Source organism: Macaca thibetana, chromosome 13 (genome assembly GCF_024542745.1).
Source record: "Macaca thibetana thibetana isolate TM-01 chromosome 13, ASM2454274v1, whole genome shotgun sequence".
Lineage (NCBI taxonomy): Eukaryota > Metazoa > Chordata > Mammalia > Primates > Cercopithecidae > Macaca > Macaca thibetana.
Genome location: NC_065590.1, coordinates 38,253,031 through 38,270,487, shown reverse-complemented (window position 1 = coordinate 38,270,487; position 17,457 = coordinate 38,253,031). Strand labels below are relative to the sequence as shown.

At 43.7% G+C, this 17,457-nt stretch overlaps 2 protein-coding genes across 7 annotated transcripts in view; one reads left to right on the top strand and one right to left on the bottom strand.

The window, feature by feature from the left end:
• CNRIP1 (cannabinoid receptor interacting protein 1) overlaps window positions 1-17,457 on the bottom strand; it is a 1,091,934-nt gene that overhangs the window by 438,757 nt on the left and 635,720 nt on the right. The gene's annotated exons all lie outside the window — the stretch shown is intronic.
• Window positions 1-17,457, top strand: part of ARHGAP25 (Rho GTPase activating protein 25) — a 91,519-nt gene that overhangs the window by 35,529 nt on the left and 38,533 nt on the right. For 2 of the 4 annotated variants that reach the window (XM_050754424.1, XM_050754425.1), the window contains exons 2-4: window positions 3,560-3,759; window positions 10,549-10,636; window positions 16,435-16,551. In XM_050754424.1, the coding sequence (XP_050610381.1) occupies window positions 3,560-3,759; window positions 10,549-10,636; window positions 16,435-16,551 (405 nt within the window). Of the gene's footprint in view, window positions 1-3,132; window positions 3,151-3,559; window positions 3,760-10,548; window positions 10,637-16,434; window positions 16,552-17,457 lie in introns of those variants that run through there. The other 2 variants (XM_050754426.1, XM_050754427.1) reach the window with 2 other exon arrangements.

Below are 17,457 nucleotides of genomic sequence, written 5' to 3'. Positions count from 1 at the left end.
ATCCTTAGCTCATCTGAGACCCCAGCTGTCTCCCTACCCCCAGGGTTTGGGCCTAATTCCAGCAGTGTGGAAGTTTGTACTGAGCTATCCCCACTCTCTAACTTGTAACAGGTGGCCCATTGCCCATAGTTATATCAAGTATGGTGGGATGTTAACAGGCACTGAAGAAACACTGGTTGGATGTAGAGTGAGTGGTATCATTTATGGATATAAAACATGACCAGGCAGAGCCTTGATCAGATTTAGGCAGACAAGGTGGTTGCCTTCTGCCACAAGGGCATCAAAGGTTTTCTTGGCCAGGTCTGGGAACATAAGATCCTCGCACTTATTCCTGCCTTTGCCAGGTCATTTTTGCAATGCACACGTGCTCCTAGGAGGGTTTTTTGTTTGTTTGTTTTTGTTATAGCTGTTTTTGCCACAACAAAGCATGAAACATTTCACAAAACTATGAACAAAATACCAGCAACTAATTTCTTCTATGCTGAGTGAATTCTCTCCAATCTGTAGTATCTTTTTTTCTTCTCCTAACCCCCTCCCACTTCTTCAATGCTGTTGGAGACTTTCAGTTTCACCTAACCCCCACTGTGGTCCTAACGATGTCTGTGGGCCTCTGGGGGTGGCCCAAGGGGCCTGAGTCCTTCTAGCCACCATGTGGCACCTCCCTGTTTTCCCCCACTCCTGAGTTGGCTCCATTTGATAGCATCACCCCAGAAGCCAAGTAAAGGTTCCTCATATGCCACTGCTAGAGGGGGGTCCTCCCTCTCATATCTGATGTTGCTTCAGTTGGATGATCACAAAAGCCACACTGGGATGGACTTCACTGAGGTTATTGAGGTGGGGGAGAATGCCTCTGCATCTGCTGGAATAAATCACTCTTTGATTTTCTCCAAAAGTTTTGCGTGTAAACTACCTTTTTCATTTTTACCTACTGTCTGCCCTCTTTCTAGGACAGATAAGAGTCCTTGCAAGGTACAGTCTCTGACTTACAGAGATACAGAGCTGTATACAGTCCATCAAATTTCCTCCTCCACATTGTAGTCTGCCAAAATCTTTCTGTAGTTCCCTTGGGATCATTTCCACAGCCTTAGAGCAAGTGATCAGCCCACAGTGGCTGCTCTTTAATTACAGATAGAAGGCCTTGAAGATCGCAAGTAACTGAGGAGCAAGATCTCAGATAAAGTTCTTAACTGGGCTGCTAAGACACCCTGATATAAAGCAAATCCTTTGTAAGCAAGCTACCAAATTGTCATCAAAATATCAAATTACCTTTTCTACATCTGAGTATAAGCACTCTTATGATGATGTCTGTCCAATGGGATGCTGAATCAAATACTTCTTGCAACCTGGGATACAACCTAGTATGACCTCACCAGGTCACTGGTGGGAGGTAAGAAGTGACTGCCAGATGGAAACTGGTATAAGGGTATATTACGGGAACTCAGACCCCTTGTGAAGGTCAAGGGAGCCCAGTTACAGTGGAGTCCTCTTCAGACAGCAATATTGGACAGAAGGGCGAAATGTGGAAATAGGGTGATAACTCTAGATACAATTGGAGATAGCTACAGAAAGACTCTGTAATACCATATAAAACTCCAGTGTTTGAAAGTATGCCATGACTATAAAGACTGAGAATCACAGGCGTAGAAAGAGATAGAAATAATGGAATCAGAAAGAATGAAATTCCGTCCTTTGCAGCAACATGGATGGAGCTGGAGGCTTTTTATCCTAATTAACTCAGAAACAGAAAATCAAATATCCCATGTTCTTATTTATAAGTGGGAGCTAAACAATAGGTATACATGGACATAAAGATGGGAATAATAGGCACTGAGGACTCCAAAAGTGGGGAAGGCAGGAGGGAGGTGAGGACTGAAAAATTACCTGTTGGTTACAATGTTCAATATTTGGGCGATGGGTACACTAGAAACCCAGTCCCCACCATTATGCAGTGGAGTCACGTAACAAACCAGCATATGTACCCGCTGAATATATTTTTCAAAATCAATGAGGAGGTGTTGGCAATTTAATGCATTAAAGATAGGAAAGAAGAAAGAGAGGAAGCTTGATGATGGAATGACATTTTCAAGTGAAGAGGGGAGTTGAAGAAGCTCTCAGTGATGACCCCCATCCTTTTAGTAGGAAGTAAAGTCATCTGTTGATAAAAATAGTAAGAGTAGCACATACTTACCTTTGACCAGGGACTGTGCTAAGTGGTTTGCATATGTTTGTTTAATCTCTACAACAATTCCATAAACTAGGAAGTATTATTATCCTAATTTAGTAAGTGAGGAAGCCGAGGCTCAGAGAAGCATAATTTATCCACTGTCAAAAAGTCAGGAAAGGTAGAACTAGTCTCCAATCAGGTGAAATGAAATGGGGTGAGAGTAGAGTTGATGGCTTAGTTTAGCTGTGTCGTGAGTGGTCCAGGGAGGGACAAAACCTGAAAAAGGGGGTTGGAAGATGAGGCCTTCCTCCAGCAACACTTGGCAGAAGTAGAGGGGTGCAGACACTGGGTATTAGCAAGTGTGGAGGGCAGCACAGTCCAAGGAGACAAGGGCATCCTTGAACTGGCTGGGAAAGAAGGAAGGTGGGGCTCAGAAGGAAGTGTTGAATGGGGACCAGGATGATCGATGGAGCGCTGGGTAGGGAAGGAAAGGAGAGAGTGGCCCTGGGTGGGAGTTACCATGGAGACAAGATGTGGAGGTACAGGCTGCACTTAATCAAATGACAGGCAGACTTCCTGTGTGAAAATAAAAGCCAATTATACCATGCAGTAGGTTCAAGGGGCTCTGGCTTCAAATCCTGCTTCTGAGTTCTATTGGCAGTGACAACCTAACTAAAGGTAATGGGAAGGCAGCAGCAGCGAGCTGCTTGTACAGCATAAAGGGCTGGGATACTCTCCGTGGACAGGGGACAGAATGGCACTGGGCAGGAGAATTCAGAAGGTGCCAACTCCCTGCAGGCTGGCCCTGTGGCCGGGGGCTGGGGTTTGAGTGGGGTCCGCTGGAGGAGGCCCGCATTCGACAGCGAGGTGGGAGCTAGCACAGCTTGTGGCGTGTGGCCCCTCCTCTAGCCGGCCGCTGTGGAAGAGTGCCCGGGCAGCTTCCGGCGGCCTCTGCAGCTGCGTGGGACTCACCCCGAGCCTTCAGAGTGAGGCATTATTTTCTCCTCTCTCTTGTCAGATACTGACTCCCACGCAGGAAAAAGGAAGCACCTTTTGTCAGATGCTGTGGCCACTTCCTCTTCAGAAGGCTCCAGCCAACCTTTCGCTTTGCAGAATGACGGGGCCCGCCGCGGTGCCGGACTGCCTGTGTACCAGGCCACTGGCCGCCGCCTGGGTTTTGTTCTTGGCCTGGCCCTGACCGGGAGCTGGCCCCTCGGCTGTTTCTCTGGCTCAGGGGGAAGTTTCTCTGGCTCAGATCCGGACCCCTGAATTGGACCTGGCTGTCGTGCCCCCCTCGCTTCTCAGCCCCTCTGGGGTTCCTCCCTCCTCTCCGCCCACTCTTTGCTCACTGCCCCATGTCCCTCAGTCAGTCGGCCTGTCTTTTCCTCTCTATAGCTCGGTCAAGGAGTGTGATGACTGGAGAGCAGATGGCGGCCTTCCATCCATCGTCCACCCCCAACCCGCTGGAGAGGCCCATCAAGATGGGCTGGCTGAAGAAGCAGAGGTCCATCGTGAAGAACTGGCAGCAGAGGTATTTTGTGCTGAGGGCACAGCAGCTCTACTACTACAAGGATGAAGAGGACACGAAGCCCCAGGTACCAGCCAGGCTGTTTGTCCCGTTCATAAGGCACGGAGGAGGCGGGCCTGGATTGCATTTAAACTCACAGGGGCCTTCTTAATAGGACCAGACACACCCGTTGGAAAGGAAATTGCTTTTTCCTTTATACCATTTTCTAGATACATAAACTGAGTTGCAAAGATGACAGAGTGGTCCTCTAGGAAGTCCCAGGATGGGCATTGTGGAGTTTCCTACAGGTGGCTCTAAGTCAAGACCGGCAACAGGGCGGTGATGGTGGTGACACTCAGTCAAGGGTTCAGAGAAAGTGGATTTGGGTTCAGGAAAACCGATTGTGGGACTCATTGATTTGTTTGTTCAGTAAGTATTTACTGAGCATTTATTATATGCCAGACACTGTTCTAGGTACTTGAAATAAACTATGAGCAAAACAGATAAAAATCTCTACCACACACAACTTAGAATATGGAGAAAAAGACACATAAGCATAACAAATAAGAAAAGTATGTAATTTGTTAGGAAAAAGATTAGTTCTGTGAGGAAAAAATACGATGAGCTAGCAGGTGTCAATAGTTAAGGGAAGATGTAATTTTTAAAAGGATGGTCAAATGACCTCATGAAGCAGGTGACACTGGGATCAAAACTACAGAGGAGAGGGAATAAGCTGGGTAGATCTCTGGGGGAAGGAGTGTTCCAGGCAGAGAGAGAACAGCTGGCGCCAAGGCCCCAAAGGGAGCATGTCTGGCCTGGATGGGGAATTGCAAGGAGGGCACTGTGGTAGGAGCAGAACTAGCAGGTAGGAATCAGAGGGGATGAGGTCTGAGAAGCCAGAGGGCAGTCAGGGGTCAGGGGCACAGACTGCTGGGGCACTGCAAGCCACTGTAAGGACCTGAGCATTCACACTGAGGGCCACAGGGAGGCATTGCAGGGCTCTGAGCAGAGAGTGACAGTTTTTGGTTTAAGTTGTAAAAAGACAGCTCTAGCTACTGTGCTCAAAAATAGAGCAGGGGGAAGACTCAAGTAATCTAGGTAAGGGGTTATGATGTTTAGGGGCTCAGTGGGAGTTGTGGGCTGGAGGAAAATGGTCAGCTTCTGGATATACTTTGAAAGTAGAGCAAACAGGATTTCCTGATGCAGTGGATAAGGCTGTGAGAATGGGCTTTAATCCTAAATCTTGGGCCTAGGTCTCTTTGGCCAACCCCATTGCTTTTCTGGCCATTGTGGTGTGCGAGAATAAAAGAGGATGCTCTGAACAATTACCCCAGGATCCCAGGTGCAAACTGGATGTCTCAGGACATCCAGCACAGCTGGTCACCCACCTAGAACTCATGTCTGTGGAGATGGAAGTATGGGCTTGGCCAGAAGGAGCTTATTCGGGAAGACTGACTCTAGAACCTTCTGGAGTCAGAACAAAATCCCGAGAAAGGTGAGGACAAGAAGTGTGTAGATATTGGGGGTGGATGGGACCAAAGTGAAAAGGTCATTTTGGAAGAGGACAGTTTTCTTTAAGGGCAGGCTTGAGAATCCATTACACATCAGCAGGACTCGGTTAACCAGTTCCTCCACTTAAGGGCTCTGAATTCTGAGTGTCTGTCACTGCAGAGGCCAGAGGAGGATCACAGGGATCCCACCACAGACTGGGCTCTTGCCTAGTGTTCTGTCCATGGTAACCAGCCTTCCTTCTCTTTATAAACACCCCAGACCTTATTAAAGCCAAACAATTCCAGGCTAAGATAGTTGATGTCTTAAGGCGATGGAGGAAGCCTTCCTGTCTGCAGAGTGTAAGGGAGACGGCAGTAAGGTGTGGCCACCCCACATCAATGAAAGGGGCAGCTGAGTGTGTTTCCATGAAGTGTAGAGGGCGAGACGCACTTTATATCAAAGGACGTGTTCTTTTCCTGGCTCCACCACTGTTTGGCCCTGTAATTATTTAATTTTTCGGAACCCCTCTTTATTCTTTTATAAAATCAGACAATACTACCTGGCCTGCATTTGTCACAGGATCAAATGATATAAAGCAGGTGTAAAAAACTGTTTTGTAAAAACATAAACTCATGTCAAAGGGTAAAATAAATATCTGAAGGCTCTTGCTTCTCCTCTTTACTTCTGGGAGGAAGAAACCCAAAGCCTTCTCAGGACTAAATTAGCCTGAGGTAATTAGGTAACACTTCTAGGATGACAAGGATAATTTATTTTGAGGAGATCTATTGATGTAATACATCAGATCAATAGGTCAAGTAAGCAAAACCACACAACCCTTCAATAGATGGCTGAAAAATGCGTTGATAAAATCCAACACTCATTTCAGATATGAAAAATAGAAAAATAAAACCTTTAGGAATAAAATAATAATTTCTTAGAAAGAATAGTGTATTTTACTGCATGTTGATATGTATAGTTTCATTACAAAAGCTTTAAAAATTATTCACAATCCCATCAGTAAGAAATAGCCACCTACATCCCCTCTACTTTCAACCTTCCCTATACGTATGTATTTAGGAACTCATCTATTATAAATGCAAAATTAGTATAATAAATATTATTTGATGAAAAAATTAAAAATACTTCATGAATATTGGCCCCAACACTAAATATGACTCTATAATATAATTCTTAGTTATGTCAAAACAATCTATTATATGAATGCTCTATAATTTATTTAATTAATTGTCCACTGTTAGGAATTTGGGCTGATGTCTGTACTATTATCACAAGCAATAATTAAGTAGATTCCCCACAGCATTGTTTATATTAGTGATATGACAACAATGCCCAGTGGTAGGGGCTAACTTATATTAGGCTACATTTACATGTCTATACAATAAAATACAATTCAGACATTGATGCTCCTAATTAATACTTTTTGAAATAGAAAGATGTCCATAATATTGTCTTTGAAAAGCACTTTATAACAGAAGGTGATGTGTATACTAATCCCATTCTTGGAAAAAATATCATGAATCTGTATTTATAGAAAAAGGTCTAGAAAGACACACACCGAAGTGTTAACGGTGGTTATCTCTGAATACTGGGGTTACACATACAATTTTTAAAGTTTCTTTAAAAATATTTTTTAAATTTAAGTGTAATAGTTGTAAATTTAAAAAGAATGCACACAAACATCCTATCCCCCAAGATACCAAAAAACAGAAACATCACAAGAATCTTGGAAGCATCAGGTGTAAGGGCACTCACTTACACTGGTGATGTGTGGGTCGGTTGGTACAACCTTTCTAGAAAGTCATTTGGCCAGATTTACTAAACACAAAAAATTGTCATACCCTTAGACACAGTGATTCTGGGTCTGTGAAGTTCCAAAAGAAATAATAAGAATATTAAATGCTATTTATAATGAGAATCATTGGACCTAGCGTCTGACAAAGGAGAATGTAAATAAATTATGGAACTGTGTATGATAGACTTTCCTGTATGTGCTTTTGGGGAATCCTGTGGCCCTATAGAAGGCAGTCTGTGCATTTTTTCTTTGAGTTCTCAGAAAGATCCTGTCCGGTTTTAACAGTATAAGGCTGTGTAAGTCCATCAACTAGCTTTATATAAACCATTCTAGAAAGTTCTTTGTCAGGGAAATTGTTTCGAACAGAATCTCAGCTTATTGCCCTCAAGTTTCTGTTACAATGATGGCCTCAGACAATCCTAGTAGTAGGGTAGACCCGTGGTCCCATTGTCTCATCTGTCTGTTTTCCGAGGCATCGCCACAAGTGGTTGTCTATCAGCGGCGTGCCAGTAAATAGTTAACAATGGGCCCTCTGATGGGAGAGTTGATTGAAGTGCAACATTTGCTAATTTCTGTGCAGCAGATGCTCCCATCATGACTGATGCAAGCTACCAACGTGATATCACTGAACTCAGAGTTGAGAAGAGACATACTATAGAACCACATTGTATAGCATTTCCACCACACAGATAGAATAGATGGAAGTAACCACAACGGCAGAAATGAGAGCAAAATATAGTAAAGAATCAGAAAGTTGTAAAATTTAAGTATCTTCACCTTTTTAGTAGAAAATATTTCATTGTAAGCTTATAGAATTTAAATTTTAGTAATAGCTGTATTTAAGTGGCTTAAAATGTAACAGTTAAGTTCTCATGAGCCAATATAAACATTTTGAAAAATGCTTTAACAAGGAGTTGGGCTAAAATGTAGTTCTACCTGAATTTATAATAGATTTAAAAGTTATAGCTAGAGAATTCTAGATATTCTGGCACCTCACTGCCATAGCTGTCTCCATTGCTTTACTGCTGAAGGACTTGTGGCCTCCTGCATAAACCTTTCCGTCCTTCCATCTTTATACAGAGTTCACCCCAGTCAACTTGCTAAGCACATGAAAGTGGCTCTGGGCAACTTGGGCCCTTCCCTTCCTCGAACAATTCTTCCTTCCCCATTAGTGTCCCCATCTTCACCCCTACTGGTGTCTCTTCCTCTTACTTGCCTTCCTCTTGCCATTTATGAAGTTCAAGGCTCTCATACTGAGTGCGAGGAATTAGTCATTTACACCTTGGTGTGAACATGTTTAACTCTGATTGTTACTTCTCTCAGCAAGTGGGACTTGTAAGTGAAGCCTTATTTGTAATTCTGGAATCACACTGACTGAGGCTGGAATCATAGATTTCGTATTATCTAGCTTTTGTGATCCTGGGTCAGCTAATTAACTTCTTTGAGCTTTGCCTCTTCCTTTCTCCAATGGGGGAGAATAAGAGTCCTTCCCTCCTAGACTTCTTATGAAGATTAGATGTGCTGATATATTCAGGGCAATTAGCATAGAGTTAGACACTTTAGGACTGCTCAATACATGGCATGTATATTTTTAGTATTTTATTGTTACGATTTCTAATGAAATGATTTTGGGTACCAAATGACAGTTCAGAGGGGTACTTAGGGGAGGCAGACACCTCTGCGATTGCCCTTTCCTTCTCTCCTTACCAGACAGTGCTCTGTCCTGTCTTAAAGCAACAAGGCCTTTTATTCTGGCACCATAACTCATCCAAAGTAGCTCAGCAGCACAACCTCAGGGTCGTTTTTTCTGAAGGCATTGATGTGATTTATTAAAGATGGTGAGGACCATGTAGGTGGAGGTTATTTTTAAATAATAAAATTAGAGGAATGTAGAGGAATTGCAGAATTCCATTTTCTAGACCGATTTGCTTTTTCTTCTCCTCCTTCCCCTTCCCCCTTCTCCCCTTCCTTGTCTTTCATCCTCATTCTCCTCCCATTTGTTCTTTCTCTTCTTCCTTCTCCTGCCCTTTCTGTTCCTTCCCCTCCTCCTCCTCTTCCTTTTTGTCTTGTTCTTTCTCAGTCTTAGGCATTTTTATTTCTAGATCCTCAAGAAACATTTATTCTCTTAGGCTCCTGAGTGGCTCTTACTTCTGAGATATCCTTAAGACTCTTTTGCCTTTATAGTGTTCTCTGCCACCAATCGTCTCCACCCGTACTTTGTTTTGAAATAAAGACATGTGTGTTTACTCAACTCAGAACCAGGCCTGCTACCTTCAACAGCCAGTGAGGTATAAATTTTGAATAACTAGATCCAGTGCACATTAACTATCTCACTTTGTGCAGTCATTTAGACGTTCAAAGTGTCAATTTCCTCATCTGCAAAGTGGCAGTGATAAATCTTGCTGTGCTCTGGATATGGAGCTGTTGTGGGGGTCTAATGAATTATCTCAAGTGGGCCAGGCGAGGTGGCTCATGCCTGTAATCCCAGAACTTTGGGAGGCTGAGGTGGGCGGATCACGAGGTCAGGAGATCGAGACCATCCTGGCTAACACTGTGAAACCCCGTCTCCACTAAAAAAAATACAAAAAATTAGCCAGACATGGTGGCAGGCGCCTGTAGTGCCAGATACTCGAGAGACTGAGACAGGAGAATCACTTGAACCAGGAGGCAGAGGTTGCAGTGAGCTGAGATCATGCCACTGCACTCCAGCCTGGGCAACAGAGCGAGACTCCATCTCAAAAAAAAAAAAAAAAATTATCCCAAGTGAAATGCACTGTAAGTGATAAAGCACCATGCACACACATGGTGGAAGTGGCTTGTTTTTCTGATAATATATCCGTGTATAAGAGGTCACAAATCCTATTAAACCCTCAGTCACCCTTCATAGATCTGGGCTTGGTGGTGGGACCATTTCCCACCACCTCAGCTTTGATGGTGAAGAGCGCTGGCTTTGGACTGACTTCTGAGATCAACTACTATTCTGGCACTTACTAGCTCTATAACTTTGGGTAGATTACAGAAGCTTTCTGATCTCTTTTCCTCACCTATAAAATGTGCATAATGATACTTTGCTTGGAGGCCTGCTGGAAGGACTAAATGAATAATACATTCGAGGTGGTTAGTGAAGATGCAGGCACCTGCTACTCAATACCCCATCCCCTCAAATGGTGACCTGAGTGGTTCAGTCCTCCCTGAACCCCTCTGGCAGCCTGGCAGGCAGTATGGTCTCCCCAGCCTCAGCGTTGCCTTCACAAAGACCAAGTGTCTCGTTTGACCATGCAGTTGGGTCCTTGGAAAAGTGGGAAGAGGCAAGTACTGGTGATGGAACTCTCTTAGCTTATTCTTATATCAGAACCTTGTCTTTCTCTGGGCATCTGGTTTGCTCTGGAATAGCTGCCCTTTAATTTGCCCGAGGCCTGAGCAGCAGAAGGGGCCCCATTAAAACTGGGAGGCTAGCTTACCCTCCTACTCTCCACCCCATCCCATCATTATCCTATCTGTTCTCCAACTCAATTTTAGTTTATAGGCATTAAATTGCTGCTTATCCTTAAGGCCTGACTTTTCATCTTTCAGGGCTGCATGCATCTACCAGGAAGTACAATCAAGGAGATCGCCACAAACCCAGAAGAAGCTGGGAAGTTTGTCTTTGAAATCATTCCAGGTAGGCCACAACAGGTAGGACAGAGGTGCAATGCAGAAGTAAAATTCCCATTTTACTTCTGGATTCTAGAAGTCAAAGCTATATTTGGAGACTTATTCAACTAACTAACCAACCAGCCTATTGAGAACCCACAGTGGTTCTGTATACAGTTAATGAAGCTATTGCAGTTTATTAACTAGTATCAAGTGCTTGAATAATGCCCATGAAATAAGTAGGTAAGCATTTTGTTCAACTCTGTAAGCATTTCATGAGTGTGTGCTAGGAGCCAGGTACTGTACAAGGCACTGAGCCACTGACATGAAAAGTGCACCTTCTCTACTCACTAAAATGAACTCAGTCTAGAAGGTGAGTAGGTCATTAAATTTAACAGTTAAAATGTAAATGGAACCATGTGAAATTGCCATTTCGAAGGGTCAAAAATTATAAAAAGTCAACAGCCTCAGATGGTTCCACCCATTGCATCTCACCATTGCACACATGATTGGCACATTGGAGGGTGCCTCTTTCAAATCAAGAGTTTCCTTCCTCGAATGCATTTGGAACAAGGGGAGTTTGGGTCATGCTCCTGAATCTGCCATGCTGAGATGCTTCCACCCTTCTCCCTGTCTCTTGCTCCTATGCTAGCCCTAGCCCTGCCAGGGGCTCTGGGACTAGAGGTTAATCTGACTGTGTAGCCTTGCTGCTACTGTTGTACTGACCACAGCAGGGGAGGCCACGTGGCCCCTGAGTGCCTCTTTTCTTCCCCCTCTCCTTCCCACTCACACAAGGTGACTGTGTGCTTAAGAAAGTTGATGGAGAAGGCAGCATAGCATAGAGGTTAGAAGTGTCCAGTCTGGAGCCAGCCTGCCCTGACCCTGGCACTATTTGTGTAAGAGGTTATTTAATTTCTCCTTGCCTCTGATTTTTTGTCTATAAAATGGGGATAATAATGATGATAGTGAGGATTAAATAAGGAAATCAATATGAAGCATTTGATACAGTGCATGTCATATCAGTGTTTGATATTTGGGAATAATCTAGAGATAATTATAATGCAGAAAAAAAATCCTAAACTTGGCTATGACCATTTATAGAATACAAATAAAAAAATTTTTAAGTTCCTAGATGGTCCCCTCATGGGCACTGTCTTGCTTGTTTTTTTTGTTTTGTTTTGTTTTTGTTTTTGTTTTTTTGAAGTGGGGACAGAGTCTTGCTCTGTTGCCCTGGCTGGAGGGCAGTGGTGCGATCTGGGCTCACTGCAGCCTCTGCCTCCCCAGTTCAAGCAATTCTCCTGCCTCAGCCTCCCGAGTAGCTGGAACTAGAGGTGCATGCCATTATGCCCAGTTAATTTTTGTATTTTTAGTAGAGACAGGGTTTCATGTGTTGGCCAGGCTGCTCTCAAACTCCTGACCTCAGGCAATCCACCTGCTTCAGCCTCCTGAAGTGCTGGGATTACAGATGTGAGACACTGTTCCCATCCTCCCTTGCTTTTTAATCTGAAGGTCTATCTTCCTCTCTTTCTCTTCAGAGGAAAAGCGGGAAAGCCTGCTTTTTCAGTCTCTCCTCACTAGGAATATCTCTCTCCCTTTCCACAAAGGTTATTCTGTTCTTAGGATGCCTCTCCCAGTGCAATTCATGGGACACAACCATCCATGGTAACATGTGTGTCCTAAAGCCTGGGTTTTCAATCTAGAGTAACCCTACTGAGAGATCCAGCTGAAGATTCACTGTGGGCTTTGCACCAAAAATACCTACTCTTCAAATTGCTATACCAGTGCAGGAGGAAGATTTGTTCTCTCATTATCATTCATGTTTGTAACAGTCTCCTGGCCTGCTAGAGGAATTCTCAGATTCTTTTTCTCTCTCTCTCTCTCTCTTTTTTTAAACAGAGTATTGCTCTGTCGCCCAGGCCGGAGTGCAGTGGTGCAATCTTGCCTCACTGCAAGCTCCGCCTCCCGGGTTCATGCCATGCTCCTGCCTCAGCCTCCCCAGCAGCTGGGACTACAGGCGCACACTGCCACGCCAGGATAAATTTTTGTATTTTTAGTAGATACGGGGTTTCGCCGTGTTAGCCAGGATGGTCTCCATCTCCTGACCTTGTGATCCACCTGCCTCAGCCTCCCAGAGTGTTGGGATTACAAGCGTGAGCCACCACACCCGGCCTCTCTCTCTCTCTTACACACACACACACACCTCACACACATCTCATAAGGACAAATAATTCTAAAGTAATAATAAGATAGGAAACCATTTTCATAAAGATACCATCATCTTCCAAGGTTCCACCCAACCCTAAAGTGAGACATCCTTCATGTCATAACAGAGAATTTTGAGTTCCTCTTTTTATCATCTTCTTTTGCAAGATGATTCTCCGCAGCTAATGCTGGTATAAGAAATGGGCTTCCTAGATAGGATCCTCTCTCTGTGATCACCAGTTTTATTTGCACAAACACCACACAGAAACTTTTAATTGTAGTCATGCTAGTTTTTTTTTTTTTTTAATTGAGGGCAGGCAACAATTTAGGGTAGGCTTCCCTCTCGCTACTGACCTTTCATAGAATACCTATCTATTCTCCTCCCACCCCAGGGAATCACTAGGGATAAGAGGTTGTTCCTTCTGTTGCATATGCTATCTAATTTAGTTCTCATACCACTTTATGATCTGTTGTCACTCATTTATACAACAACTTCATTGAGCATCTCCTATGAGCCAAGTACTATTGCAGGACTGGGAATGTGGCAAAGAACTAAGCAGCCTGCATGCACCTTATGTGGGAAGAGACTAGCAGCAAACCAAATATATGGGCAAATTATGTAGTTTTTCTGATAGGATAACAATTATGGGGAAAATTAAACCAAAGAGAGAGAAGGTGCTGGCTGAGACGGTTGACTGGTTATTGTGAACAGAGCCGGCAGAGTTTGTGTCATTAAGAAGGTAACCTTTGGGCACAGATCTGAAGGCAATGAGGGAGTCAGCTAAGAGCACAGCTGGAGGAAGAGCATTCCAGGAAGTGGAAATTGCCAGTGCAAAGTCTCTGAGTCTATTTCATATGTTCAAGGAAGGTCAAGGAGGCCAGTGTGGTTAGAGTGAAGTGATGGCAGGAGACAAAAATAGGACATTTGCTCAGGGGTGGGCACAGACTTCATAGACAGTTGTAGGCAATGTGAGAACTTTAGCTTTTCTGCTAGAAGGATGGGAAGCCACTGGAACGTTTTGAGCAGAGGTGTGACATGACATAACTCATGTTTTAAAATTCTTTTGAATTGAAAATAAAAGTAAGTAGTGGGGGCAAGGGCAGAGCAAGGAGGTTAGTGAGGAGGCTTTTGCAAGAATCCAAGTCAGAGATAGCAGTGATGAAGGGCTGTGAAGTAGGCAATTTCTGATCACATTTTGAAGGTAGGGAGGGCTTCATTTGCTAATTAATTGGATGTGGGAAAAAGAAATCAACATTGACTCCAAAGTTTTGGCCTAAACAGTGGAAAATATGGATTTGCTGAGATTTGTGCATGTAGCAAGTTTTTTCAGGGTATGGGGGGTAAGGGCATCAGTTTTGGACATATTAAATAATATCTTCATTGCACCTGTAAGGAAACTATTGCTCAAGACAATTTAGCTACTGCAGTGATGGAGGTAAGAACAAGATATTAAGGGATAATAGAATAAGGACTCTCCACTCAACTTGGAGTAGGGGGAAGAAAGGTCCCTAAAAAAGGTAACATTTGAGTTGGGTTTTAAAGAATGGACAGGAGTTCCTCAGGCAGATTAAGAAAAGAAGAGATGTCCATTTCCAACAAGAGAAACAGCCCAATGGGTAACACATGTCGAACAAGCTGTGTTTAAGTCAGATAAATTGTGCCTGAGGTCAGAGTTGCTGTTCATGAGCTTTGTATTAATGTCAGTCAATTCCTCTTAATGAAAGTCTGTCCTAGCACCCCAATTATGCCCAAATACAACAGAAACCTTTCCAACCCCCTTTGGTTCTTGTCTCTTGGACCTATCTTAATATCATCATGCTTCACATTATTTCACCCTTTGGTACAATCTGATTCTCAATCATCCTGTCATCAGGTCATCAGCTCTCCTAACCAGAAGAATTAGTCTATGGAAGTCCTCTTCATTCAGGAACATCTTGAGACCTGGGTGTTTCCCAGTGGGGTTGCTCATGACAGAACAAAAGGACCTCCCAGGACTCAGGGTAAACTGAGAAGGCATGTTTTAACAACATATTGACTGGAGTTGAGGCATGGTGGAGAGAGAGGGGGAAAAGACACCAGATAAATTTTGTCCAAGGTCACATTTAGAAGCAATATGGGCCAGTGGAATCTTTCATGGGAGTAAGGAGACCGACGGACTTGCCCTGCATTTGGCAGCAACTCACTGGATACTGATGGACTGGTGCTTTTGCATCCCTGGGATTCAGTTCTATTATCTATAAAATGGAAATAATACTAACTCCTTATTCTATTTCAAAGGGATATTGCAATTCCTGGAGGGTCTTTTCATTCTTCCCTGAGTATTTTTAACTTATCATTTTACTTCTGAAAACACCCAGTTCTCAGGATACTCTCAATGCCTAGGGTTTTAATGGACTGAGCCTTCCAGTCAGAAAAGCTGATGACCCAATGACAAGATGGATTCAGAATCAGGTTATCCCAAAGGGTGAAGGAAGGTGAGGCTCAGTGATGTTAAGATAGGTCCAAGAGACCAGAACCAAAGGGGATTTGAAAGTCTTTTCCTGCCCTGCAGGGAAATACAGGTTTAGGCACAACTACTCAGCTAGAACAAGCTCTCTGAGGGAGATGGCCTGCCATTGTGAGAAGAATGGGTTGATGCTTACAAAGGCACTTTGAAATTTAATAGTATCCCATAATTGAAAGGGATCACTATTATTTTCTTGTCCCTGCTAAGACCTTTTTATTTTAACCAACTAAAGAAAATCCCAACTTTGAGGATTTCCATTTGCAAGCAGGTCCATGGATGAAGTTAGAGTTCAAGTCTCAGATCTGACTAACTTCATGGTCTAAGACCTGTATTTGATACTCTTCTTTTCCCTCTCTTGCTTCTTTCTCCCTAGTTTTCACTTTCCCACATTCTTTCCCTTCATCTCCTTCTCCCTGCTCTCTGTTGCCTTCAATTTCTCCCACCTTTTTTGTCCATTTGAGAACACCAACCGAGGAAACACTACACCTATCTATAATCTTAGGTTTGAAGTGAAAATGGTAAAGAAAGTTCTAACAAGTTTCATGTATCCATTAACTGAGTATTGAGAACCTACATTTGCAAGGTCTTGTGTGGTCAGGAGAGCAGAAATATGAACACCAAGCACGAATTTTATGAATAAAGCACACATGTACTCACTGTCACTCCCACCTGAGGTTGTCATCTCCTACCCTACCCCCGCAACTGAGCTCAAGGCTAGCTTAGGAAAGTATCCGTGACTGGCGTGATGATCTAAGGTCTTCTAACTTTTATGGGCTGAATTGTCTCCTCCATGCTGAAACTGCACCACGAACTTCCTTTTCCTTTTGGCAGGAAATGACTTCTGTCCTCTTAATGAAAGCAGCCCTCAGCCCCAGCTACGCCAATTGCAAACCATTGTGTTCAATGATTTGTCTGTAGAGTTAGAGCTTCAGCAAAAACAGTAAGAGTGCCCGGATATCCAGGTCCACTGAGGATAATTAGACAACCCATTTGTGTTGTTTGGCTGGTAGTGATTCACTGAACCAAGAAATCAATTGAGATCTTGTTCCCTTCCCTTCCCCTTGCTCTCATACCCTTATCACTCTAAGACCTTCACAAGTGCTACTTCTTCCTCCAGCCTCATGGGACCAGAATCGCATGGGACAGGACTCCTATGTCCTCATGGCCAGCTCCCAGGCAGAGATGGAGGAGTGGGTTAAATTCCTCAGGAGAGTTGCTGGCACACCCTGTGGAGGTAAGGACCCCTGCAGGCTTTCCTGGGCAGGTGCCTATGACATCTCAGGGAGTAGGAAGTAGCTCCAGATGTGATAGCTCCTTGAGCAGTGCTCAAGGGAGACAACCAGAAAACAGTTATCTGCATGCCCATGGCCAAGTCCTCTGTCAAATGTGGAGGAAAAGTGGGCTCAGAGCTTCTAGCTTCCCACCCCCTGCACCACCCGGGTCATCTCAAAGAGCCATCTCCAAATTAACTGGACAGAAGGCAAGTCTTTTGCACTGAGTAAATATGTATGATATCCGGAGGTAGCCCTTTCTCCTCTCTGGGTCAAAGTACTCTCATCTGTAAAATGAATGGGTTGGATGAGCTGACCCTGCATCCCCAGCAGCACTGGCTCACGCAGCACCACGAGTTGGCCTGGTTCTGGGAACTGATGGCAAGAGCTATGCTGAAAGCATAAGTTAGGCTACGTAAGTCAGCGCAGGAAAATAAAGCTGCTGTCCAAAAGAAGGATGATCAGACTGGGGAAAGGTTCAGAAATTGTGTCTCAAGTCTTGCAGGTGTACAGTGAATTCAGCATTCAACACTTTTCTGGGTTTCACAACTCAAGAATTAGAGCTCTCTGGGAATCCTGGTGATGTTTCCACATTTGAGGAGGGTCCTGACTAAAGAAAACAGATGCAAAAACCATCTGAAATTAACAAACATATGAATCTAGTATGTTTCCCTCCTTTTACAAAAATATGAAAAAAACTGACAGTTCTCAAGTTAACATTTTCCTTCAACTTTTTAGGAGCACGCCTACTTGTGTCAACTCCAGATAACCTTTAGTATATAATTATGTATTGACTGTGTGGTCTGTTATTTTGGAAATCATTTAGGGAGGCTTTCATAGTTTGAATATTAAATATTTATTTCATTGGC